The sequence below is a fragment of the Scomber scombrus genome, chromosome 15 (genome assembly GCF_963691925.1).
Source record: "Scomber scombrus chromosome 15, fScoSco1.1, whole genome shotgun sequence".
Classification (NCBI taxonomy): Eukaryota; Metazoa; Chordata; class Actinopteri; order Scombriformes; family Scombridae; genus Scomber; species Scomber scombrus.
The window spans coordinates 14,176,764-14,203,011 of NC_084984.1; the positions used below are offsets into that span (position 1 = coordinate 14,176,764).

Below are 26,248 nucleotides of genomic sequence, written 5' to 3' on the forward strand. Positions count from 1 at the left end.
CTTGGACAATTTGACACACTGAACTTTTAATAAAGATAAAGATAAAAAAGACAAAGATAAAACTTTTTTATTGATCCCACAGTGGGGAAAATTCATCGCTACAGCAGCTCAAAAAGATAGGGAAAAATGTTTTTTAAAACATATATATACAACAACAATAAAATTAAATAGTATATAGTGCAGCATTGTACAGTCTGACTGCAGTGGGAATGAAGGACCTGCGGAAGCACTCCTTCTTACACTTGGGTGTATGAGTCTGTTGCTGAAGGAGCTGCTTAAGGCCCTCACAGTCTGATGCAGAGGGTGGGAGGTGTTGTCCATGATGGAGGACAGTTTGGCCAAAACCCTCCTCTCTCGCCCACCGCCTCTATGGAGTCCAGGGGGAAGCCACAGACTGAGCTAGCTCTTTTTATCAGTCTGTTGAGTCTGTTCTTGTCCCGCTCAGAACATCCCCCCACCCAACAAACCACTGCATAATGTGTAATGCAGTTGTTCTCCAGACCGACAGGGGGCGCTGCTCAACGCTACCTGCACTGTGACCGCCTTCAATGCTTCGCTTCATCCAGTAAAACAAGAAGCAGCTACCAGGCGTGCTCCAAGTACGCCAACTAAAAACCTTCTCCAACAACAAGAATGATTGTCTAAAAAAACAAAACAAATAATGCAAGCGGCTTCACTGGACACACATCAGTTTTAAGAGAATAATTAGGTAAAGTAAAGTCAACGTTTATCATATTATTTTTTTTCTTCTTCTTCTTCTTGTGTTTCTAGAGCTAGTTAGCTGTTAGCATCTGTGAGCTAACAGTGACAGCTGGGTGACTCAACGTTACCTCCTGATGAATGAAACCAGATAAAAACTAACATTTAGAGAGGTTTAATCTCCTCAGTAATGATGCACTTTGATACTAGAGCAATGATAACAGACTAAGCATTATATTTAAGTCGTACAATGTATTACAAGTGTGGTTATTTATATTAAAATATAAGGTATTAAATGAGCCGCATGTGTGCAGCTAAAGCTACTTAGATGCTATCATCTGATCTGCTGCAGCTGTGCTTTTAATCAGCTGTTAATTAGCTCCACTGAGAAATAGACTGGTGATAAGTGTGACTTAATACAGCTTATACATGTGTGTTTTTAATTATGTGTTAAAATATATGAGCAGTTTTTTTGGCAGAGGAAGGCTAGTATGATGAAATCCTCCCAGAATAACATCATCTGAGGATATGTGTGATGTTAATTTAAAGTTCTTGTGCATGTTTAAGGTGTATTATAAACATACAATTTCACTTAAAGGCCATATTTCTTTAAATATTAGGTTTATCCTGATGGAAAATTATTTTAATTGCATTTAAATTAACTATGGGGGCTTTTAACATCATAATCATGCATTTATTTTTCATATTTATTTTTCATTTAAATAGATTATTATCTTTATGACTTGCATATAGTGTTCTAAAAATCAAGTTTTTGTCCATTACTAAGTTATAGTATAAACATAGAAGCTGATTTAAAGGCCAGATTTCTTAAAATATTAGGTTTATCCTGATGGAAAATGATTTCAATTGAATTTAAATGTTAAATTTAACAGATTCTTTATCTCTATGACTTGCATATAATGTTCTAAAAATCAAATGTTAGGCCCAAAATGATCCCCCTCACATCTGAGGACATAGTTTTTGTGCATGTTTAAGGTATATTATAAACATGGACGCTTATTTAAAGGCCAGATTTCGTAAAGCATTAGGTTTATCTTGATGGGAAATTATTTTTATTGTATTTAAATTTTAAATTAAACAGATTATAATCTCCATGACTTGCATATAATATTCTAAAAAATCAAATGTTAGGCCCAAAATTATCCCCATTACAAGTTTTTGTCCATAACTAAGTTATAGTATAAACACAGTTAATTTAAAGGCCAGATTAATAGTCTTTCTTAAAATATTAGGTTTATCTTGATGGTAAATGATTTTAATTGTATTTAAATGAACTATGAGGGCTTTTAAAATTATTATAATGCCTTTATTTTTCATTTAAACAGATTATTATCTCTTGCATATAATGTTCTAAAAATCAAATGTTAGGCCCAAATTATCCCCATAACATCTGAAAACATATTTAATATAAATGTAGAAGTTCATTTAAAGGCCAGATTCATATTTTTCAAGTGTTCCTTGAAACAAAAGTCAGATTTAGCCTTATAGAAAACTATTTTATGTGTTTTTAAATGAACTATGGGGGTTTTTCAAATCATCATCATGCCTTTATTTTTCATTTAAACAGATCATTATATTGCTGACTTGAATATAATGTTCTAAAACTGAAACGTAAAGCCTAAATTATCCCCCTTTTTGTGGAAAATTGGTTAAATATATACAATTATATTATGAATATGTACTAAAACAGCCAATAAAGCAGGAATCACTATTTCCTCTATCACTAAGTGATAGAGGAAAAAATCGACAGTCTTCTTCCTTCTGTGCAAAAAATGTATTTATCTGAAGCTAATATGAAGCTTCAGCATCCAAATGAGTCAAATCTTCATCTTCTATGTTTCAATGTTAGTGTTTTAGTGCCAAAGTCCCTCTTTTTGTTACTATTCTTCCACCACAGCTCAACAGGGAAACACTAAGAGGGAATTTGATGCTAAAAGACTGTAAATGTGTCAGATGTCATCTTGATTTGACTAAAGCACGCTGTTGATGTAAAGCTGTTATGTAAGCTTTACATCAACTCGTAAATGTAGTTTTGCATAAAGTTATCATGTGGACACACTGTGGACTTTGTCTCACCATCATTTACATTTGAAAGGGATCTTTTATTAGTCAGTATGAACAAAAACTTGATTCACCTGACTTTGAAGCCATCTTTTAATTTTTCTCTCCATGCATCTTCCTCTTTTCTCCAGATAAATCGTGATGGCTACTACTGAGATGGAATCGGGTTCTTCTGAGAGCAGATCAGAGCATGATAGAGCGGACCCTGATTCAAAGTACCCACTGAAAGTGCTTTACTGTGGAGGTAAAATACACAAGGTTTCAGTCATGTCGTCTTTACAGGATTCATATAAGTACTACGGCTGCAACTGAAGATCATTTTCCAGATTAATCTATTAGTTGTTTGGTTAATAAAATGGTGGAAAATGTTCCAAGCAACAGTCCACAACCCCAAATTTTTCAGTTTACTGCCAATGACGACTAATAAAACAGAACATTTACACATTTTCGAAGCTGGAATCAGAGATATTTGGATATTTTCTGCTTAAAAGAGACTCAAAAATATAAATGTATTAACAAAAACAGTATGTAATTCATTTTCTGATCGATTAATCATCTAATCATTGCAGCTCTAATAGATACCTTTTTGGAAATGTGATTTGAATTATTGTATAAATGATTATTCTCTGTTTCTAATTGATTCTTTTCTTTCTCTGCAGTGTGCTCTCTGCCTACAGAGGTGAGTTTAATTATATGTACTCTGCAATGTGACTCAGTTTACTGAATGTGTCACCGGGATATTGAATCTGATATTTAACTTATAACTGTGTGTGTGTGTGTGTGTGTGTGTGTGTGTGTGTGTGTGTGTGTGTGTGTGTGTGTGTGTGTGTGTGTGTGTGTGTGTGTGTGTGTGTGTGTGTGTGTGTGTGTGTGTGTGTGTTTAGTATTGTGAGTACATGCCCGAGCCGGCTAAATGCAGGCAGTGGCTTGAGAAGAACTTCCCCGATGTGTTTGCCAGGATGACTGTAGGTGAGTATCGTTTAAGATTAGTAACCAGTGACGCTTCAATTACCTCAAAGTTCACATATACACTGATATAAATGAAACATATATTGTCACACAGGAATACTTGAGAAGAAATAACGTGGAATTTGGAAATATTGCAAAGACCGTATGGTTTCTAATTGAAAGCATACACAGATGTTTGTATTGTTTGCTGGCCTGCAGTGATTTATTTTGAATGCACAGACTCCCAATCAACATTTCAGCATCAAACACAAATAAAACAGACAAATAACGACAGTAGAAGCACAAAAATCAAAGAAAATGAAGTTATCAAAGTCAGGCCGTGTAGTTGTGCTGCTACTACAGTGATTACGGTAGACTTAAGGCACTCCTTCTGATTTGATTGGGCTGCCGTAGTTACTGTAGTAACAGCACAACTTAATTTTAAAAGGTGGGTTGCTCACCCAGAGAACGCTACGCTGCACTTCTGTAACACTCCTGCTGTGTTAGTACAGCGTCAACAAAACCTTCGAGCATTCACGCTTTACTGGAGAAATAAATGATGATGTGTAGAGCTCAGCTGTAGTTTCTGGTTCCCTCCAAACAGCCAGAATGTGCAGTAAATGTTCAGAGAAGGAGACGATCTTTTTAGCTGCAATGAGATCTATTTACTATTAAGAAAAGTTGTCATTTAATTAAGAGGATGGGAATTTAATTGATAAATGACTGTTAATACTTGCAGGTGATTTCAGCATGAATTACAGGGAACAATAAAGTGTTTATATACATGTAGGAGTCACTACAAAGCTCTAAATCTGTGACAGGATTTACTTTAAAATAGAGCTGCAATGATTATCAGGTGATAATATGAATGATAGTCTGCCATAAATACTTGTTTTTAATATTTTTGTTAGAAAAAATAAAGAAGTCTCTGGTTCCAGCTTCTTTAATGTGAATATTTTCTAGTTTCTTTCATCTTGTATGACAGTAAACTGAATATCTTTTAGGTTGAAAAGAAATTTGAGGACACTGAATGACATTTTTAACCGTTTTCTGACTTTTTACAGATCAAATGACCCCTTAATTAATTATGAAAATCACTGACAAGTTAAGGGGACAATAAAAACAACAGTTAGTTGCAGCACAAGTCCAAAATAAAGAGAAAAGTCAATCAGAATAATGTTCATTATTAAATATTTAAACACAAGTATACAGTTGGTGCTTTTTATGTTTACTTGAGAGCAGAGTCTTGTATCTGCCACAGCACAGAGTTCACTACATTGTATTCAGAGTGAGGAAAAAGCTTCAAATCTGACAGAAAACAGATGTTCAGGTCTGAATATTGAGTCTAAATGTCTGATAAGGTCAGTCTGTCAAAAGACGTCCCTTCAGGTTTGCACAAGTTTCATATATAATCTTAAAAAGGTCATAATTGTTGTTTTTCTGGATTGGTTTTAATATGCTTTTATGTTTATTTTGGTCCAACTGGCCCGGCAGCAAAGGCTCCCAAGCAGGAACCCGGTACTGGAGATGCTTTCCCTGTAGGCGAGGAGGAGGAGAAGAAGAAACAGAAGAGAGGTGTGTGTGTGTGGAGAAATATTAGCTTTTCTTTTTTCTTTCTGAATCAATGTTATCAGCTTTATTATAGGGCTTCATGTTATCGTTACATAGTTTAAAAGGTAGACTAAAGGAAAAACCTGTCGCTATAGAAACAGCTTTGTTCCTGCTGCTATTATTGAACTGAACGAACTGTAGCGACAAGTTGCACATAAATAGACACATATTGCACCGCAACTTTATAAATGTATTGATCTATTTATTTGGTTTCAAACTAGCTTTTACCTTGGTTTTAGTAAGAGAGTTATTAATTGTTTTTAATTTATTTTATTGAGACAGTTTCCCGGCATTGATGCTTTTTGTCTTCTGAGTCCTGATTGTTGGAGCCTTGGGTCTGCATCTTTATGTCTCTTAGGTTGCATTTGTTGTCTGTACTGTACATTTGTTTGTCTATTGTATAAATGGAGGACATCATCATTGCCTACAGGTATCAATAAAGTAACCTGAACCTGATACAATCAAGGATATCTGAGTGTAAAAGGACATGAAGGGAAATGATGAAGATAAGTCAGATAATCATGCTGCTGCTTTTCATTTTTAAGGTGGAAGAGGCCAGATCAAACAGAAAAAGAAGACTGTGCCTCAGAAAGTTTCGATAGCAAAAATCCCGAGAGCCAAGAAGAAATACGTCACACGGGTGTGCGGCCTCGCAACATTTGGTAAGACTGGGGTTTTATTTTTTTGTGTGTCTCATTATACTTCTTTCTCTCTCTTAATGCTTTTAATTCTTGTTGTTTCAGACATCGAACTTAAGGAGGCTCAGCGATTCTTTGCCCAGAAGTTCTCTTGCGGTGCCTCAGTGACAGCAGAGGATGAAATAATCATTCAGGGAGATTTTACAGACGACATAATCGACGTCATTCAAGAGAAGTGGCCTGAGGTGAGTTTGTCTTTTTTACTCAATGAGGCAGAGCTGCTTCTTATTAAAGAGAACATTTTTTTGCAGTGCAGCTTAGTTGTGCCCACGCTGTGATGTAAAGAAAAATGCATTAAAAATAGCTCCAGTCTATATTTATCCTTCCAAGATCTCAGGGTTAGTTTTAAATCTAAGCGAGCTCATCATCATGAACAAGCTGAGTGGGAGAAACACAAAAGACGACTAAATAATCACACCGCAAACACCAGTCGGCTGCTGAAAATGTACTTTGAGGAAGCGTGTGTAGATGTGCAGCTTTATGTAACAGCCTGAAATAAAGTAATAAACAACAATAACTTTTTTTATTTAAGCTATAAGCGGCAGGTGTGTGTTTGTGCAAGTGTGTGTTTATTTGCATTTTTATGAAGGCCATATTTAGCCCCACGACAAAAGCTCTTAGTTGTTTCTAACCTTTGCACCTACAAGAGTTTAAAGAAAAAGTCAGTTTTTTTGGGTGTATTATTTTGCTTTTGTTAGCAAATCTCATGAAAAGACCAAAAACGTACAACATGTTAGAACAATTTATGTTACTGTCTGACTTCCTCATCCTGTCTGTGGTCTGCTCACAAATATATAGTTTAATTTTAATACTCAGTAATAAAAATAATAATAATAATAATAGTCATAACTTTAATTGTATAGCAGCTTTCATACAGGAAATGCAGCTCAAAGTGCTTTACAACTAAATCAATGACACCAAATGCTTCACATAATAAAGGGCTTTAAAGGAGCATAAAATTATTAAAAAAAGAAAGAGGAAAGTAAAACAACAATGGAATATATGGTGGAAAATAAAAATAGAAATCATTTTAAAATAGTACAGTATAATACAGTATAATATCTATGTAAATATAAAATACAAATATACAATATAAAATCAAGTAAAATACATTTTAAAAGCATAATAACTTTTTTTTGTATAGCACCTTTCATACAAGAAATGCAGCCCAAAGTGCTTTACTACTAAATAAATTACATACACCAAGTGCTTCACATTAAAATGGCCTAAAAGGAACATAAAGCAATGCTAAACAACAATAAAAAAGAAACATTCATGTAATGTAAAGTGTAAAATATTTTTATTTAAAAAAAGCTATAATTTTAAAATAGTACATAGTAAAAGTAGGTTTAAAAAATTGATTAAATACAATATAATGGCAATATAAGTATATAATGTAAATTAAGTAAAAATACATTTTAAAAGCATAGTAACTATTTGTATAGTACCTTTTTAATACCAGAAATGGTATATTACTACAAAATAAATAACATACACCAAGTGCCTCACATTATAAAGGGCTCAAAAGGAACATAAAGCAATGTTAAAAAAGAACAAAAAGAAACAATGTAATATAAGATGGAAAATAATAATAATATTAGCGATATTTTTGAAATAGTATATAGAAAAAGTAGCTACCAAATAGAGTTAATACAATATATAACATCAAGTAAAATACAGTAACTTCCTAAATGAGCTGATCACTGATGTTTTTAGCACTTAAACAGCAGTTAATAGTTTATTTTTAGGGGATTTGTTGACAAGAAAAATACAGAATATAACCATACTAAGTCTGGTATTAATTTTTTATTTATTACCATTCTTTAAAAATGTGCTTTAAAAATCAAACACACAACACTAAATATTGCATTTCCTCCCTCTCTTGTCTCTCGTAGGTGGACGATGACAGCATTGATGATCTGGGTGAAGTCAAGAAGTGAAGACCAAATATGCACTTTTACTGAAATGGATGTGACCTGTAACAGCGACAACCTGGCCAAATGTACACATTTAAGTCATTTTATACTTATTTTATTTACTGTACATAAAAAAAAAGCTGCGGACTTGGCCACTCACTTGGCTTACTTTTTCTTTTCTTTCTTTTTTTTTTCTTTTCTTTCTTTTTTTTTTAGTTAATAGCTGCTTTCTCTCGTTTGCCAAAGGTGTGGTATGACGTGAATCCCTCCCACAAAATGTTGTTCATTCAAACGCAAACTGTAGGCTAATAAATTTCAGTCTCCTTCGCCTAAACACTCAACGTCTACTTTCCAAGTTTGTTTTTTCTTTATTCTTTCTCAAGAAGTGATGATTAGTTAGTTTTTAACATGGGTGATGGTCCAATGAGAGGACTGCAGGATTATCATACAGGCCTAGTTTGATTCTGGATGTTATAATAGACAAAATATGGGAATGGATTCAACAGATGGTGATATATTTAAAGTCTTTATTGTAGTAAAGTAAACTGAAATGAACTAAATAACAAAGTATGGAGTGCTGGCCTTTTTTTTCCTTAATGAACACAATAAAATATAATAATCCGTAAACACACAAATGCCAATACATTAGAGAGATGACAATAGCAATTAGACTACATATATATTTTGTTTAGGCATATTCTTTTACTGGATGTGGATAATTATGCTCATTTTTGAAAACATGCCGTAGATTTGATGGTGTAAACTTTACTTTGGGTTATGAAACTAGCTGAAAGCAGTGTGGTTAGTTGTAGGTTAATTTCCTCAGTCACATTACCTTCTCCACTCACTGGTTACACCAAACATCTAGTTAATAAAAACTACATCTGAAGTCTCCCTTAAAATATTGGTGTTTTATAAGTGTATTTTCATGTTTTTAATATATATTTATTAAGCTTTTACACTTTGAGTATTCATACATACAACAGTAAAATTTAAATACAGTAACAATATAAATCTTGCTAATTAACGTAATAATACATCAGTAATAATACACCATTAAATAAACTTGACAAAACTACATAATATACATGTACAATTTTTAAGAAGTGCACAGACACTAATGAATGATAATGGAAATACTATAGGCTATAATTACTGTTGTTGGGTGATAAATTGTCTCAGAAATAATCGCGATAAACGATATTATTGTCATTTGAAGATCATTTTATACCACTGATATAATGATAATATAATAGTATAATAATGTAAAGGGGATTGGAGAGTGGGCGCTACACTTCTGTAAAAACACAGACTGCCATTATGTTTGGGACAGAGTTATTTACCTTTAATTCCTCTGCAGTCTCCACTCAGGACGTACACAGTGAGGAATAGAGGACACTACTCACTTAGCCAATGTGACATGAATAGCCTCTTAGCTGCTAATGTGAAGTGTGGCAATACTGAGGTCAAAGGTCATGTACATGTATCATACGATAAGTCCATATATAGACATGATGATGCTGATAATTACATTATTGTACGATAAGTCGATAATTATTGTGAAAGGCCTAATAACTACATAATCATAAAGGTGAGATTACTCTATAAAGCAAGGATGTTAAACCAGAACCGGCCCACTGGATAACGTTGCAAAGTGTGACAATTGCAGAAAAGTAATTCCAGTTTCTCAATTAAATGCTTTTTTCTCTTATTCTCACTCGACATGCACAGTAAAGGCCTCTGATCAAACTTTAGACATCTAACTTGAGATAATCGACTTGCAAACTGATTCAGATTTGAAGGAAAAATTTGCCTCTGTGGGCTTGGACACATTTGATCAGTGTCTCTTACCAGGGTAACCCTAGATGGTTTATTACAGTAAAGTTATAATATGTACTATTTGTACGTTATTATGCAATGGTTTTACTGGTCGGACCCATTTTAGATTGGGCCGGACCAGTGAAATTGGGCTGTATGCGGCCCCTGAACCAGAATGAGTTTGACATCCCTGCTATAGAGTATTAAGGCTATTATATGAAATAGAATTGAGTATTTATAGTATATAGTTTAAAGAATATTATAGGTCCAAAATTAAACTAACAGATTGAGAGAAAACTACGCAATTATAAATCCATCTCCTACTTCAGCACCTCGGACAGCACCGTGGATTTATCAATACACAGCTCAGTTAGGCTGCTGATATTTCAGAGCCATAGTCGGGGCCATATGGGGCTTTTCCACTATACAGTTCTAGCACTACTCGGCTCGACTCGACTCGGTGTTGGTACCAAGCATGTCGTTTTCCATTACTTCATAGTACCTCCTCAACGTGGGCGGGGTCGTCATAGCACGGCACAAACACATAAATAATGGAGGATATGGAGGTGATTGTGTATTTGCTGCTGTAAGTGGCTTTTTGTCACACACAAAGCAAGAGAAGAGAAACGAATCGCTGTAACGCTGTTGCTGGTATTGTGTTGGACGTCGTGCTCATGACTCTTCCAGTGACGACACTCTGACCAATTAGTGGCTGGCAGTCTGTTGACGTCACATTTTATTATCGGCTCAGCTCACTTGGAACCTCGGCAGAGCAGGTACCAAAAAAAGCACCAGGTACCAGGTACTATCCCTGATGGAAAAGCAAAAAAAAACGAGTTGAGTAGAGCCAAGTAGTGCTAGAACTGTGTAATGGAAAAGCCCCAATAGATCGTAACTTGTACAAACCTCAATAAGATAAAGGATCAATGAGTCTAAAGACATGAGACAAGACTCACATATTCAACTTAACCTCTCTGCCCCTGAACTCTCTCTTCTACTTGGGGGATAAAGAAGTTGGGGCCCCTCAATTCGCCTACTAAGTGTGTGCCTATTTCTCAAAAACCACTAAACATTTTCAGATTTATACGATTTGCGTTGGAGTTACCCGTTTTATCTTTATCACATAAATGGCCGCAGGTTAGTTGTTTTTCCAAGCATCCCTCTTTTAATACCCCCGAGTGAGCACTGTTCCCACTGAATAATAGTTTTATAATGAAGCCACACTCCCCAGATGGATAACATTTACAGTTGTTTCCACGCTCCTCTGGGTCAATACCACCTCCCAGCAGATAGTGCACAGATGTTAGCTCCACTTAGGAATTAGTGTGTTTGTCTGAGAATCGTTTGCATGAGCGCAAACATGAATCCCTACTAAAAGATGTCACCTGATGCAGCATATCTTTGTTGACACTATATAGAGCAGTGGGAGTGTGGGAGTTCATTGTGCTTCACTGACTGTCCAAAGGATGAATCTCTCGGTCAACTGCTGCGCTTTCGAGTCTCCCATCTTGGACCAGGTCCTGCCTCCGATACTGTTCCTGGAGTTCATGTTCGGACTGATGGGGAACATTGTCGCTCTGTGGATGTTCATCTTCCACATGGACGAGTGGAAGCCCAACTCCGTGTATCTGACTCACCTGGCTGTCGCCGACTCCATCGTGCTGTTCTGCCTTCCTTTCAGAGCCGACTACTATAGGCGAGGGAAGGACTGGATCCACGGCGATGCCCTGTGTCGGATCCTGCTCTTTTTATTGGCGGCCAACCGTGCGGCAGGGATCTTCTTCCTCACGGCGGTGGCTGTCGACCGATACTTCAAGATCGTCCACCCGCTCAACCGGATCAACCGAATGGGCCTAGGCTACGCTCTCTGGGTCTCCCTCGGCCTGTGGGCGCTCATTTTTGTCGCCACTGGGTACCTCCTTGCCGATGAACACTTTTATGAGAACAACAATCGTACACAGTGTGAGAGTTTCAACATTTGCATGGGCTTCACCCCCCTCTCCACCTGGCACAACACTTTTTACGTCATGCAGTTTTTCTTGCCCACTGCGATCGTGGCCTTCTGCACGTTCAGGATCACATGGCAGCTGAGGATCAGGACTGTGGACAAAAAGGGGAAAATTAAACGGGCTGTTCAATTTGTTTTGGCCGTCGCTCTAATCTTTATAACGTGTTTCTTCCCCAGCACCATATCGCGCATCGCTGTGTGGATCCTAAAGGTATGGTACAACGAATGCAAATACTTCGAGGAGGCCAACCTGGCGTTTTACACGTCTGTGTGTTTCACGTACTTCAACAGCGTCCTCAACCCTGTCGTGTATTATTTCTCGAGCCCCGTCTTCAGTGGCACCTTCCAGAAGCTCATTGATAAGCTGCTGAGGAGGAAAAACGACAAAGATCAGTCAGAAACGAAGAATGAAATTACCACCGTTGATGGTAAAAAGAGTTCAAACCAGTTGCCTGATGGTTCCTGATGTCATTACGGATGTCTCAACTGAAGCAAAGCACATTAAAACAAAGGCCTCGGTGTTGCTATAATGTATAATCCAACTTTATAAGCTACTATGATAAAATGTAGAAGATATTTTGCTGTGATTGTGAACCTTTAAATGACTAATGTAAAAATAATTCACAGTTTAGAGCTGTGCACTTGTGTTGGTACAGTTTAAACCACTGTGAGTGTGTCATTTAGCAATTAAAAAAGGAGTGAAGAAAAAAAATCAATTGCAATTTCCAACATAAACATATTTTAAGATGTTAAAAAATATTTTAAATGCAAATAACTTAAATTTTTTTTCTTTAACTTATTATTGTCATTGTTCTCTCTATTTTTCTTTCTCAAAACTTGATTGTAATTTAAGTTTACAATGTCTAACTTAGACATTTGATCCTTTGCTGTGTGTAAAATATAATGGAAAAGCACCACCTTCAAATGGGTTGAGGGTTTGAGGAAGGTTACAGATGAAGTTCCCGTAGTGGAAAAGCAGCTTATGTCTGTCAAATAAATGATGTTATGTATGCAGTATATCCACTGTTCTTGGTCAAGTAGAAAATATAATCATGTCAATGGTCAATCACATCCAATACAAACAGCAAACTCTGAATTTCCTGCACCAGTATAAATCAGATGAACAACCAGAGAGAGGCAAAGGATACTTCAGCACTTTGAAGAAATGTCAATAAATGTACAACTTGTACATCAACATAACTGGTAATCTGTGTGAAATGTTCATATACTCTTAAATGTATGTGATAAAGTGTAAGAGGTACATGATGAGCATGTCAGTAATGTCATGAAGTTACATAAAGGCATGAAATAAATAATATTATAATTTTCTGACTTTTGTCATTCTGTGTCCCTTTGTTGTCAATGAATCAATAAAGATTACAATAACCAATAAATTACCATTACTTTTGTACCATCAGTGATAGAAAAAGTATCCAGATCCTTTACTGAAGTAAAAGTACCAATAAAAATATACTCCATTACAATTAAAAGTCCTGAATGAAAAATCTTACTTAAGTAAAAGTATTATGAGTGATGTAGTTAAAGTATTACAGTAAAAGTACTGCAGTATTACAGTAAAAGTACTGCAGTATTATGAATGATGTAGTATGCAGTATTACAGTAAAAGTAGTGGTTTGGTCCCTCTGACTGATATATTATTATATATGACATGATTAGATTATTAATAGTGAAGCATCAGTGTTAGAGCAGCATGTTACTGTTGTAGCTGCTGGAGGTGGAGCTAGTTTACACTACTTTATATACAGGTAGCTAGTTTAGTCCAGTGGTTCCCAACCTAGGGGTGGGGCCCCTCCAAAGGGTCAGCAGATAAATGTGAGGGGTGGTGAGATGATTAATGGGAGAGGAAAGAAGAAAAAAACTAAAAACTTTTGGAATTTTTCTCTAATCTTTGATTTTTTCTGAAATATTGGATCCTTTGAACATTTATTGAAATGAAACCATGTGAGAAGTTTAGAGGGGAAAACATGAGATGTGAAGAAATGTGAGCCTGACTACACACTGCTTTTTAGTTTAATCTTTAACAATGTTATGTATTATAAAAGTGTGTTATATTATCCATTGTGTCATCTTGAAAAGTAACTAAAGCTGTCATATAAATGTAGTGGAGTAGAAAGTACAATATTTTCCTTTTGGAAGTATAAAGTAGCAGAAAGTGGAAATACTAATAAGTAAAGCATACATATTTCAAAACCGTTATCGAGTAAATGCACTGGGCCTCTTTCCCTTTGTGCTCGTCTCCATTGTGGGGCTCACATGTCCGAGCTCACGACTCGGTCCTTGAAGGCAGCACTAGTTCCCGAGGTGACGTCAGACTGTGAGTCTGGGCTGGGCTGGAAAAACATGTAACGCTGCTCTCTGCATCCTTTCACCAACAAAAAGAGACCAAGTAAGCTTTTCACACCTGTCCGCTTTTACTCTCCTTGTTTATCACACCTGTGCAGCGTCACTTGTCTTTACGTTATCCTCAGTTGTTGTTGTTTTTAACGCTTTTCTCTTGCTAATCTGTGAAGCTACTAGCTAGCTTTTGGCATTCCTGCAGGGACCAAAGCTCAAAATATGGAAAGAAATAATATGTTTAATTAGTTGTGAAATCACAGGACCTTTGTTAAAAATATCACACCCGATCAAGGTAACAGATCATTGTGTTATTTAATGTGTAGCATGTTGGGAGAAAGTGTTATAGTGAGTTATATTATCTTGTAGAGGGGGAAAAAAGGGCCAGACTCATTATTTCTTTATGATGCAAATGATTTATATATATATCTGTGTTTGGTTTAAAGCTGGAGATTAATTAATGTTAGTATGAGGTGTGTTTAGGTTTAAGAAGGGCCTCAGGATGAAAGTTTGACAGCTGTAGGTGTGTTTGTTGTTGTTTTGGTTTGAGGTGGGAGGAAGAGGAGGAGCTGATTTCTCTGGTTACCTCATACTTGATTTAATTTAGTCTAAAACAGGAGGGTCAAACTCATCAGGGAGGGAGGGAGGCAAGATGGAAGGAAGGAAGGAAGGATGGAAGAGAGGAAGGAAAAATGGAAGGAAGGAGGGAAGGACAGATGGGAAGGAGGGAGGAAGGAAAGATGGAAGGAAGGAAGGAAAGATGGAAGGAAGGAAGGGAGGAAGGAAAGATGGAAGGAAGGAATGAAGGAAGGAAGGAAGAGAAGAGAAGACAGGAAGGAAAGATGGAAGGAAGGAAGGAAGGAAGGAAAGACAGATGGAAGGAAGGAAGGAAGAGAAGATAGGAAGGGAGGAATGAAGGAAGGACGCAAGGAAGGAAGAGAAGACAGGAAAGAAAGAAAGAAAGAAAGGACAGATGGAAGGAAAAGAAGACAGTAAGGAAAGTGGGCCGGATTGGACTCCTTGGTGGTCCGGTTCTGGCCCGCGGGCCTCATGTTTGACCCCCTGGTATATATTCACATGTATGATCTTATAAAAGCTGAGAAAGTTCAACCTGCACTTTAAAATATCTGTTTCTCTTCTTGTTGCTGCAGTTAAATGTTTGAGCTTTTTTTTCCTGTGTAAAAATTATGTGTGTGCAAAGTTTGTTTTCATATTTATATGTTGAAAGTTCTTATAATTCATCATAAAAGTCATTATAAATCTGATTTATGGGGGCGAATTTACCAGGATAATTTGTGACACTACTAATACTTTGGAAGGCAAATCTGGTCCATTATTCAATTTACACAAGTGTGCAGGGGCGGATCTAGGAGTTTATAAGATCTGGGGCAAAAGGCCAGAGCCAGGGTCTATTAATCAATTAATTTAATTATTGATGCAGCTTTTAAACATCTGGATAAATAAATAAAAAGCTCCATCAAAGCAAAAAGGCATGTTGGAAATACACATATTGCTCTTTCTTAAGATCATAGGGTGTTTTTATCTTGACTTGATAAGATAAGATAAGATATTCCCTTATTAGTCCCACAGTGGGGAAATTTACATTATTGCAGTAACTGGATAGTGAAAAATAGGAAAAGCAGCAATAAGAAAAAGAACAATATATATAAGTACTTACTTATATAAATAAGTAAGTACACAAGCTATAAAAAGACAATACTAGTAAAAAAACAAAAAAATAGTAACATTATATACAAGAATGAATGAAGATATTGAATGAAATATTAATACATGAGTGGTGTTGAGTCTCTATTGTCCTCCTGTTTGTTTCAGTTTTATTTAACAGAAATATATTCACTAACATATTGTACATATTGCCCTATAACAGCAAGATAAGACAGGCTTATAATTTGTGTCGTAAATGTGCTTTAATGCAGCATATTCCTAAACAATTAATGAAACCTGTAGTAGCTTTACATATACTGAATATTTCAGACAAATGTGTTATAATTAAATCCTGTCTGTCTAGATTTTGAGGCCAATACTGATATTGTTTATTGAAAGTTTTAAAAGTCTTATAAAGCTTTTTTTTTTTTTTTTTTTTTTTTAAACATATACACTTAAAAACAGTTTCCATAAGGATTGCTTTATGTGTGTTTTAAGTATTGTGACATACATGAACATATGTGATATTTTAATGTTAAAATTAAACTTTTTAATGCTTTCTGGTGGACAAGCTACAGTATTTAATGGAGACTCAGTTTTCTCATGTATCTCGAACACATCTTACTTAGTTTTCCCTGCAGTTTCTCATCATTATGTGACGGTTGACATACAATAATCGGCTCGGCTGTGGACATAATCAGACATCCGTGCAGTAGCCTTTCAGTGCGGAGCGTGACGTATTGAAAACACAGCGGTTTACTGTCTTGACCCAGATCCAGTCTCAATGAATCATCTGCTTTGTGGTTAAAATGGCAGAGCTTGGCCCAAAAAGCTGTCAGATGTCCGCCACCTACGAGACGTCCAGGAAAAAGAGAGAGAGAGAGAGGAGAGGAATGTCTGAGGTGGAAAATCAGCTTCACTTTGTTAGACAAGTGCAGGATTTAGAGACGTGAGGTCAGCTGGGTATCACTTTTATCACACAGTGATAATAAATAGATTGGAGGGTCGGAGCTCACCGGCTCGGTTACATACAGTCAGACGTCTGCAGTCAGAGTGTCATAGTCAGGGTTTAAGTCTTTATTAATAGAGTAAAGTATCTATAAGTAAGTGTTCACCTCCCTCTGTTGGATGTTCTTAAGTTTTACAACATTGAATTAAAGTAAATTTAAAGCCATGTCACTTTTGTTAAGGGTTAAATTATCACCTAATTCTGTGTTAGACCTTTTTAGCCAACTTCATTCCAACTTATTACTACAGGTTTTACTCATATTTATTGGAAATTATTGTCAATAGGTCTCAGTCGCAGTTGTCTTCCAATTGGAAGATTGGCGGTTCGATTCCCGGCTCCTCCAGTCCACATGTCGTTGTGTCCTTGGGCAAGACACTTTACCCCAAATTGCTCCCATTGCTGTGCCAACGGTGTATGAATGAAGTTAATGGTTAACTTCCACCTGATGTGCAGGTTGGCACCTTGCGTGGTAGCCCCTGCCATCAGTGTATGAATGTGTGTGAATGGGGTGAATGAGTTGTAGTGTAAAGCGCTTTGAGTGGTCAAAAAGACTAGAAAGGCGCTATATAAGTACAGTCCATTTACCATATAAATAAATTACTAGTTTTAATAATTTGTGCACCAGAAGATACATACATTTTTTTTTATACTTTAATAGGGGCAACGTATCCTGGTGGAGATACAACTACAACATAAAATCCAAAATATACAAAATATTTTTAAAATTATTTGTGGAAATGTTTTACTTAGGAACAAATTAAATGCCTAGTAACGTCAAAGTAAATAAAAAGTAAAAGAAAAGAATAATTAACATCTTATTTTCCACTCCTGCCTGTTTAAGGGTTAATTAATCCATCAGTCATTTAGTTTATAATGTTTTCCACAGTTCAAGGTGGTGTTGTTCTGTCCACAAACCAAAAATATTGAGTTTACTCTCAATATTGACTTTTTAATCTCACAGAAGATACAAAAAAATTAGATAATATTCAGATTTGAGAAGCTTGACCCAGATCATTTTGGCATTTTTCCTCCTAAAAAATGACTCAAAACAATTGAGCAATTAGCAAAATACATTAAGTATCAGAGACGAAACAATTAATCAATTAGTCAGTTAATTAGCAACTATTTTTTTTATTGTTTTAGTCATTTTTCAAGCAAAAAATGCCAAAATTTAACTGGTTCCAGCTTCTCAAATGTGACTATTTGATGTTTTTTTGTTTCTCACACAGAATTATGATGATAAACAAAATATTTCTAGACTTCCGTGCTAATTAACCAACATTTTTAGATATGTTAATGTGTTTTTGGGAAATTGTGGTGAGCATTTTTCACTTCTTTCTGGCATTTTATAGATAAAACAATCAATCAGTTAATTAAGAGAATAATCTTTAGCCGTAGGCCTAGTTTCCATAATTTTTCTCACCCTTTAATGGTGCTATTTATCAAAATAAAACATGAAATAGTCCAGATATTGCTCCACTGTTTGTTTTTATATCTGTATAAAACCTTTATTATGTTCCCACTTCACTTACAGCTGTGATATTTGTCTTATTCCTCTAAAACATTGTTTTATGTGTCATTTGATTCATTGGACTTTGTTGTTTTTTTTGGTTTCTCAGCTCCCTTCCATCACCTCGGGACTTTGTGTAGTGGAAAAGCACCATTTGTGGGGTTGTGGGGAAGGCCCCCCACAGGTCCCCTCCCCCACACCCACCGACTAACCAGGAGCCATGAGTACAGGCAGTTCAGGCAAAGTCAGCGGGCTCAAACCCCCGAGTAAAATAGTCCGTCCAGCCGCGGCGCCGGTGAGGACGTCTCCATCCTCTGGTAAGAACCAAAGAAGTAGTTTACTGTTTTAAAAGAGTATTTTAGTTTTAATAATGCAATAAATAAGTCTTGTAACATTTGCGCTCCATTTGTACTCGGAAGTGGGAGTTTTCTGAGTTCCCAGCCTTAAATTTCAGCTGGAATGACGCCTTAAAGTTGGATTAGAAATGGGAAAAGGGAGTGAAGAGATCTGATAGAGGTAGAGAATCAACAAATACAGGTTAAAAGGGTTATATGAATATATCTAAATGACACAGGTTACAATCTAGAATATAATTTAAGCATAGTTACACACTCCGATACAGTAGGTGGTGGCATGCACTTTTAATGTTGGTTTATTGCCAGAAAAACAAAGAAGAAGAAATCTGATTTCTGAGGTCATAAGAAACTCACAAGCTCAAACCCCAAAATCCAAAATGTTATATGTGTATCAACAGTGTTAAAGTTGTAGAAATATCTTGTTTATTAGGAGTTTTGTCTTATTTTTTGTCTCATTAAATCAGTCGTACACACAGCACTGTCCGACTTCTATCTATAGACGTGTTGCTATGGTGATTGTACGTGCAAAATACAGTGAAATGCATTTTTATCAACTGGTATTGCATATGCATTGAATATGATGAACACAACAACATGCTTGAATGCTGATTTTTGAATTTTTTGTAATAAACTCAAGTCAAATTTGGACTTTGCATATATAAAAATGTGTATAAGCTGCACAAAATTAAAAATGATGCAGCTTTGTTTCACATTAGGAAAAATTCACCTTAAAAGAAATATGTATAAGGTGTTTTTAAAGCTCTCAAATGTAAACATTGATCAAATGTGACCCTGAACAGTATGTAATGGTTCACTTATTCGTATGATATTAGTTAAAAGTGACATTCAAAAGTAGTTAATTGAAGTTAATGTGACATATTTGTGTCTGCAGGTGCTCCAAAGCCAGTTTCTCCAGAGAAGCCCCCCGGCAGCGTGACCTCTCCGACCGCTGACGGAAGCTTCGACTTCCAGACTGGAGAGAGAGTCTGGGTCAACGGCAACAAGCCCGGCTATGTGCAGTTCATCGGGGGCACGCAGTTTGCCCCGGGGCAATGGGCGGGCATCGTGCTGGACGAGCCGATCGGGAAGAACGACGGCTCGGTGGCAGGGGTTCGATACTTCCAGTGTGAGGATGGGAGGGGGATTTTCACACGGCCTTCTAAGCTGTCAAAGACGCTGCTGCCAGAGAAGGAGGCAAACGGAGGGCAGGCCAGTCCGGCACAGGCAGCACCGGCAGCACAGGAGGCCCCGGCAACCCTGGCAACCCTGGCAACCCCGGCACAGAGCGAGCCCACACCTGCTGTCACTACCTCAACAGGTAAAAGCCAATCAAAATACATTAAAATCATGTTGTTTAGTGAAGTAGAGGCTGTTTTTATATGAAGGATCTGTATTTTTGTGTTCAGCTCCGGGCTCCGCCATAAAGCTGAGTGCCGCGCTCAACCGAATGTCCAGCGAGTCGGTATCGAACCTCTCAGACACAGAATCCATGAAGAAGAATAAAAGGGAGCTGAGGCTCGGAGATCGAGTGCTGGTAAGAAACAGAAACACAGTGATGTAACTCTCTGTTATTTGCAATTTAACATCTAACACTCTTCTATTTTAAACTTTTGTTCCCCAGACTTGGGTTGAAAGTTGGATTAATTAAAAACTTTCTTTACAAACTTGATTTTAAATTGTTAATTTCTACTTGATAAATGACGCCTGTTTATGCATTTGTAAGCCTTCATAAAATGTAATCATTAGCATTATCAGTACACACAGTTTGCTTTATTTGGCTACCTGTTCAACTCCATTTGTGGACAAGTTTCAGTCAATTAATTAGTGATATTTTTTTTTCATATCAAAGAGTAAATTCTAGATAAATTGGTGGAAATTGGTGAACGAAGGTTTATTTAAATCACTCGAATGTGTCACTTAAGATTGAATCTGTTCATACGTGATTCGGTTCTTGTTTGCAGGTCGGAGGTTCGAAGGCAGGTGCGGTTCGGTTTCTGGGGGAGACAGAATTTGCGAAGGGAGACTGGTGCGGAGTGGAGTTAGATGAACCTCTGGGCAAGAATGACGGAGCAGTCGCAGGAAGCCGGTACGAAAAGGAACAAACATATAAAACCTGTCTTAACACAATCAAAATACTACTAATACTACTGAACCAGCAACTGTCCTCTTCTTCTTCAGATACTTCCAGTGCATGCCGAGGTACGGTCTGTTTGCTCCCGTCCACAAGGTGACACGTATCGGTTTTCCCTGCACAACGCCCTCCAAGGCCAAGACAGCGCAGAGGAGATCCCTGCTCAAGAGGAGTCCCAGCGCCTCCTCCATCAGCTCGCTCAGCTCCGCCACTTCCTCAATCAGCGGCAAACCCAGCAGAGCAGGACTGGTAAGATTGGCACAGGGCTCTATTGACTTTTCCACTATACAGTTCTAGCACTGCTCGGCTCGACTCAGCTCAGTTTGGTACCAGGAACAAACTTTTCCATTACTTCTGTTAGTATGTATTTCTATATATGGTCAAGTGGCTCAGGCTAGAAGCCAGACGGTCGAGTATGTCTGTCATCAGAATTACATGACGTCACATTTTAGTATCGGCTAGTATCGCTTTGAACCTCGGCAGAGCAGATATTAAAAAAGTAGCAGGTACCAGGTACTATCCCTGATGGAAACACACAAAAAAACGTGTTGAGTCGAGCCGAGTAGTGCTAGAACTGTATAGTGGAAAAGCCCAATAAATGTCATACAGTATATTGCTCCTTTAATCCAATGTATTATTTCATGTTTTTACTGACCTTTGTAATTTTTGACACAAATAACTTCACTAAAACTTTATTTTACAGCTGACGGAGACGTCTGCTCGGTACGCTCGTAAGATTTCTGGCACCACGGCGCTGCAAGAAGCTCTGAAGGAGAAGCAGCAGCACATCGAACAGCTGCTGGTGGAGAGGGACCTGGAGCGTTGTGAGATCGCCAAGGCAACCAGCCACGCAGGAGAGGTGCAGCAGGAGATGGCTCTGCTGAGGAAAGGCCGGGATCAGGTCTGATACATGCGGGTCAATGACGTATAAGGATTTTCAACAACTCAATTTTAAATAATAAAAACAAGCATATCTAATGCAGTCGTTCAAACATTCAGAATGTTGTGTACCTGAAAATTCATATTACAATTTGAAAGTGATTTTAGTGGGGGTTTTTCAAGATTAATTGGCACTGGCCTGAAAAAAAGTCATGTGGTGCGACCATGATTCATCTTGAAATATCTTATATAAATAAAAGATCATCATTTACAAAAAATGTTTAAAAATGCAAATACTTTGTTTCCAAACACTTTATGTTACTGAAAACTTGTAAAAAAAAGATGTGAAGCGTGTTAAGTATACTAATTTATTTCAAGATGAATCATGGTCGCACCACATGACTTTTTTTAAAGGCCAGTGCCAATTATTCTTGATAAAAACCACTAAAATCACTTAATTTCAAATGTATAATATGGATCTTCAGGTACACAACATTCTGAATGTTTGAACTACTGCATTAGATATGCTTGTTTTTTATTATTCTACAATTGAGTTGTTCCAAATCCTTATACGTCATTGACCCATGCACACATTATAATTTATGTTATATGTAGGGTTATTTTACCAATTCCTTTTTTAAGTTTTATTCAAATATGAGAATTGGATAAATGTGAATACCAGACTTGCATTTACATATTAGAAGTTACATTGGCTTAAAACTATATTTAAGGAGTAAGATCAACTGTATCATTGTTTATTATTTATAGACTATTAAAATGATTGTGTGTGTGTTAGTATGCCGTGGAGATGGAGACAAAGTTGGATCAGTTACGTTCGCTGGTGGAAGCAGCAGATCGAGACAAAGTGGAGCTGCTCAACCAGCTGGAGGAAGAGAAGAGGTGTGTTGTCTGTCTGACTTTACCTGAAGCCTCCATATGATACTGTACATCAGGGGTTCCCAGTCCCAGTAAAGTTTTTCTGAGCCCAGTTATGATTCATGTCCAATATGATCATTTTATTCACTTAAATGTTGATTTAAATATGTGTCTGATACATTTAAATAAGCCTTTATATTACTAAATTTGGCACACCTCTAATATTACAAGTTAGTTGATCCAAATACTGAAGGAGCTAGTTCAAAACTATTAAAGGATAAAGCTGTGATTTTCTATATTTTTCTTGTTGCCAACAAATCTCAACAATGAACTGATCTACTAAGAAGTACTTCTGTGTGTATACAAACTCTGGTATATCTTTTCCTCTGTCCTGTAGACCTCTATTATTGTCCAAAACTATTAAAAACACATCACAAAGACATGTTCCTTCATTATGAGGAGTTTGGTTACTTTAGTTTGTGTAGAAAGAGTCCAAAGACTAAAAACAGCGATCATGTTTTCAGTCTCCAGAGAGTAGTTATTTGTAAGGCAGACAAACTGAGCATGTGCAGGGATGCAGTTCTTTTTACAGCTTCTTTAGCTTGTTGAGCTACATATCACTACCTGTAAAGTTTGTACTACATGGTACATTTCTCAAAGAACCTCAGTGCAAAGTTAAGAGGTTGTGATATGTATCTCAGCAAGCTAGTGAAGCGTCTGCCTTACATAGAACTACTCTCTGCAGACTGAAAATATGATCACTGTTATTAGACTTTTGACAATAAGAAAAATATAGAAAATTGCCAGTTAAATCCCTTAACTTGATTAGCTTAAATTATTAATATATGACTAAAAGTTGAAGTGGTTAATGTTAAGGTTAAGGTTTCTTTATTTGGTCTCCTGTGGGAAAAATGTGTCTTGGAATAAAGAAAACATATAATAAATAGGTAGATGTAACAATGTGCATTATAAAAACAATGACAACATACCAGAAATACATACTCATATACATACATACACACCCCTGTATGTACATACCTGCATGCATTCCCACATACATACCCTTTATGCAACAGTATATAAAAACAAACCTCACATCATACACAGTCACCTCCTTCGTTCTCGTTCATCCTCCGTCAACCGCTCGTTAAGGAGCTTGATTGAGAGACGGATGAACGAGTGTTTGAAGCGATTTATGCTTGCACAGAGGAACCCTGCACCTCCTCTCTGAGTTCATATTCTGAAGACAGTACATGTGACTCCTGAAATAAACATGAAGTAATATGTTGAAAGACGACGTATCACTCTGTAGGAATTGTGGAAACCATGAAAATCACTCGTGGTGAACCAGATTTTAGTTTCCTCCCTCTCAAATGATCTTTGGCTGAAACCAGCTGCACACAAACCCGACAACTGCCAAGTTTAATTTTGGCCTCTCATCAAGTTACTCACAGGATTAACAGTGATTATTGGCAGCTTATGTAACCTGCTGCTGGTGATGTTTCTCGCTGTAACTGGTGAAACTTTACCCCTCCGTCAGCCCTGATAGAGACCCTCAGGATGTCTCTGCTGTATGGAGCTAATATTAAAGTCAGGACTGAGAGCTACAAGTCTGAAAATAAAAGTACAGATGCAACTTTGAGGTTAATTTCTATGATTGTTTAACAGGAAAGTGGAAGATCTGCAGTTTCGTGTGGAAGAGGCGTGCATCACCAAAGGAGACCTCGAGGTAACTTGCAGTTATATAATCGGATTCTCAATTAATCATATTCTCTTACTCACACTCGCTTTCTCTCACTTTTATCAGGCTGATGATGGATTTTCTTGAACTTATTTGATGTTACCACACTCGTACACGTCTTTAAAAACCAGCCAAACCAATAAATCAACTTCAATCCGTCTTGTGCATGAGTTCCTTTTTTTTGTTTTTACTTTAATTTCCAGCTAATTTGGCTCTTTTAACATTTTGTTAAGTACATAAAGTGACTTCAAAACGCCACTAACTTATTACTGCTTCACATTTTCCTCAAAAAAAAAAAGAAAAGACAAAAAAGATGATGAACTTAATCATTCTGTCTAAGGTTTTTTTTCCTTTTCCTGCACTCTGAATCATTCATTTACTTTCTTGTTCAGACACGTCTGTCGTCCTGCTCCTTTATTTATTCATTGATGCTTAATTCAGTTACCCTTCCTCTCAGATTTTTCTGCGCTCCCCTTTCTGCAGCGCTCACTTCTTCACCATCGCCATCCTCTCCTCATCTTTTCATCCACGTGCCCCCAACCTTAAAAGCTCTTAACGTCTGCCTCGCTTTCTTTCAGTCTCTATTTATTTTTCTTACATGCTTTTTTAAAATCTTGCTCACTTACCCGTCGTCGTGTCGTCTGCATCTTCTTCTGATTTAATCGCTGCTTCAAAATGCTGGAAATACAAGCAAACACATGCCGATGTGCGGTGTTGTTGTTTGCGATATCTTGCCACCACATGAAGGAATCTGAGGAATCTTGAGAGTCAGAATAAGATGATTTAAGTGATAAACTCTCGAGATTCCTCAGAAATTAACAATCATTTTCCTTTTGTTTGTGTTATAATTGAAATACTGGAGAGAGAAAAGAACCCATCAGTGCTTTCTTACTCACTGGTCTTCTCTTTAAAGTCTTCTTTCTTTGTGTGTGTGTGTGTGTGTGGCGCACAAAAGCTGGCATGTCAGTGTTGCATTGGTGTTTGTTTCTCCTTCTCCTTTTTCCTGCTCTCTCTCTTTTACTAACAGACGCAGACCAGACTGGAGCATGCCCACATAAAGGAGCTTGAGCAGAGCCTGCTCTTTGAAAAGACCAAAGCTGAAAAACTCCAGAGGGATTTAGAGGACACTAGGGTAATGCTTGGCAGTCCCAGTCCCATAGCAGGACTGAGCGATGTACTTTTCCCCCCTCTCCCTACACAAGGTTTAATAATGATACACAGCTCATATTAAAAGGAATCACAGCCCTATGTAACTGAATTATGCAAACTCTCAGATCTATCAGGAGTCGCTTCCCTCTTGGCTTTGCTGCACAATCACAATCTGACTATAAAACTCAAACTCATTGGTCTTTTTTTGAGCTTTTCTAATCACCCAGGTCTATCATACTGAACAATATGCATGTGTGCATGAAAGCTAATTAAAAGATATTGTTTGGAAAGGCCTGTGCTTTTTTTTGTTTTGTTTTAATGCTGGACTTAAACAGCAAGGCTGGCATCGCTTTTTCATTTTTCTTACGATCAACAAGTCCAATGAAAAAAAACACCAAAACCAACAAATGTTGCACCATTTTTATTGGGATTTTCCAACAAAGTGAGAAACAGTGGTAACACACAGAGCAAAATAAGACATAATTGTACAACGATATGTCATTGTAGCACAAATCTTTACCCAATTTTCATTAAATTATCTGTAGAAATGTTAAAATGAATGCACATTTCCATCCACAGCTGTTAAAAGATAAGATAAGATATTACTCCATTAGTCCCATAATGGGGAAATGTGCATTATTACAGCAGCAAGTGGACATTAAATAGAAGGGCTGCAATAAGAAAGTACGAAAAACAATAAGATTGTGACATTATTTACTAGAGTAACATTGGTATTAAGTGATAATATACCAGTGATGATATTGTTATTGTACAGATTAAAGTGAAAAAATAGTATA

General features: G+C 36.8%; 3 protein-coding genes across 3 annotated transcripts in view; all 3 read left to right on the forward strand.

Moving 5' to 3' along the window:
* Positions 1-568: 568 nt before the first annotated feature.
* Positions 569-8,290, forward strand: denr (density-regulated protein). Its single transcript, XM_062434420.1, has 8 exons — positions 569-709; positions 2,913-3,025; positions 3,441-3,460; positions 3,666-3,759; positions 5,224-5,304; positions 5,886-6,002; positions 6,084-6,223; positions 7,934-8,290. The coding sequence occupies exons 2-8, from the start codon at positions 2,923-2,925 to the stop codon at positions 7,976-7,978; spliced, it is 600 nt and encodes a 199-aa protein (XP_062290404.1). The 5' UTR covers positions 569-709; positions 2,913-2,922; the 3' UTR covers positions 7,979-8,290.
* A 2,761-nt stretch (positions 8,291-11,051) lies between these two features.
* On the forward strand, positions 11,052-12,246 carry LOC133995739 (hydroxycarboxylic acid receptor 2-like). Its single transcript, XM_062435211.1, has one exon. The coding sequence runs from the start codon at positions 11,239-11,241 to the stop codon at positions 12,244-12,246; it is 1,008 nt and encodes a 335-aa protein (XP_062291195.1). The 5' UTR covers positions 11,052-11,238.
* A 1,842-nt stretch (positions 12,247-14,088) lies between these two features.
* clip1b (CAP-GLY domain containing linker protein 1b) overlaps positions 14,089-26,248 on the forward strand; it is a 52,964-nt gene continuing 40,804 nt past the window's right edge. Inside the window, exons 1-9 of the mRNA XM_062434592.1 lie at positions 14,089-14,187; positions 18,429-18,636; positions 19,568-19,993; positions 20,082-20,209; positions 20,637-20,761; positions 20,854-21,055; positions 21,510-21,707; positions 22,482-22,585; positions 24,230-24,290. Of these exons, the coding sequence (XP_062290576.1) occupies positions 18,540-18,636; positions 19,568-19,993; positions 20,082-20,209; positions 20,637-20,761; positions 20,854-21,055; positions 21,510-21,707; positions 22,482-22,585; positions 24,230-24,290 (1,341 nt within the window). The 5' untranslated portion in view covers positions 14,089-14,187; positions 18,429-18,539. The remainder of the gene's footprint in view (positions 14,188-18,428; positions 18,637-19,567; positions 19,994-20,081; positions 20,210-20,636; positions 20,762-20,853; positions 21,056-21,509; positions 21,708-22,481; positions 22,586-24,229; positions 24,291-26,248) is intronic.

Coding starts and splice junctions, on each gene's coding strand:
- LOC133995739 (XM_062435211.1), top strand. CDS start 11,239: ATGAATCTCTCGGTCAACTGCTGCGCTTTCGAGTCTCCCATCTTGGAC.
- denr (XM_062434420.1), top strand. CDS start 2,923: ATGGCTACTACTGAGATGGAATCGGGTTCTTCTGAGAGCAGATCAGAG. Junction 3,026..3,440: donor GAAAGTGCTTTACTGTGGAG/GTAAAATACACA, acceptor CTTTCTCTGCAG/TGTGCTCTCTGCCTACAGAG. Junction 3,760..5,223: donor GATGACTGTAGGTGAGTATC/GTTTAAGATTAG, acceptor CTGGCCCGGCAG/CAAAGGCTCCCAAGCAGGAA.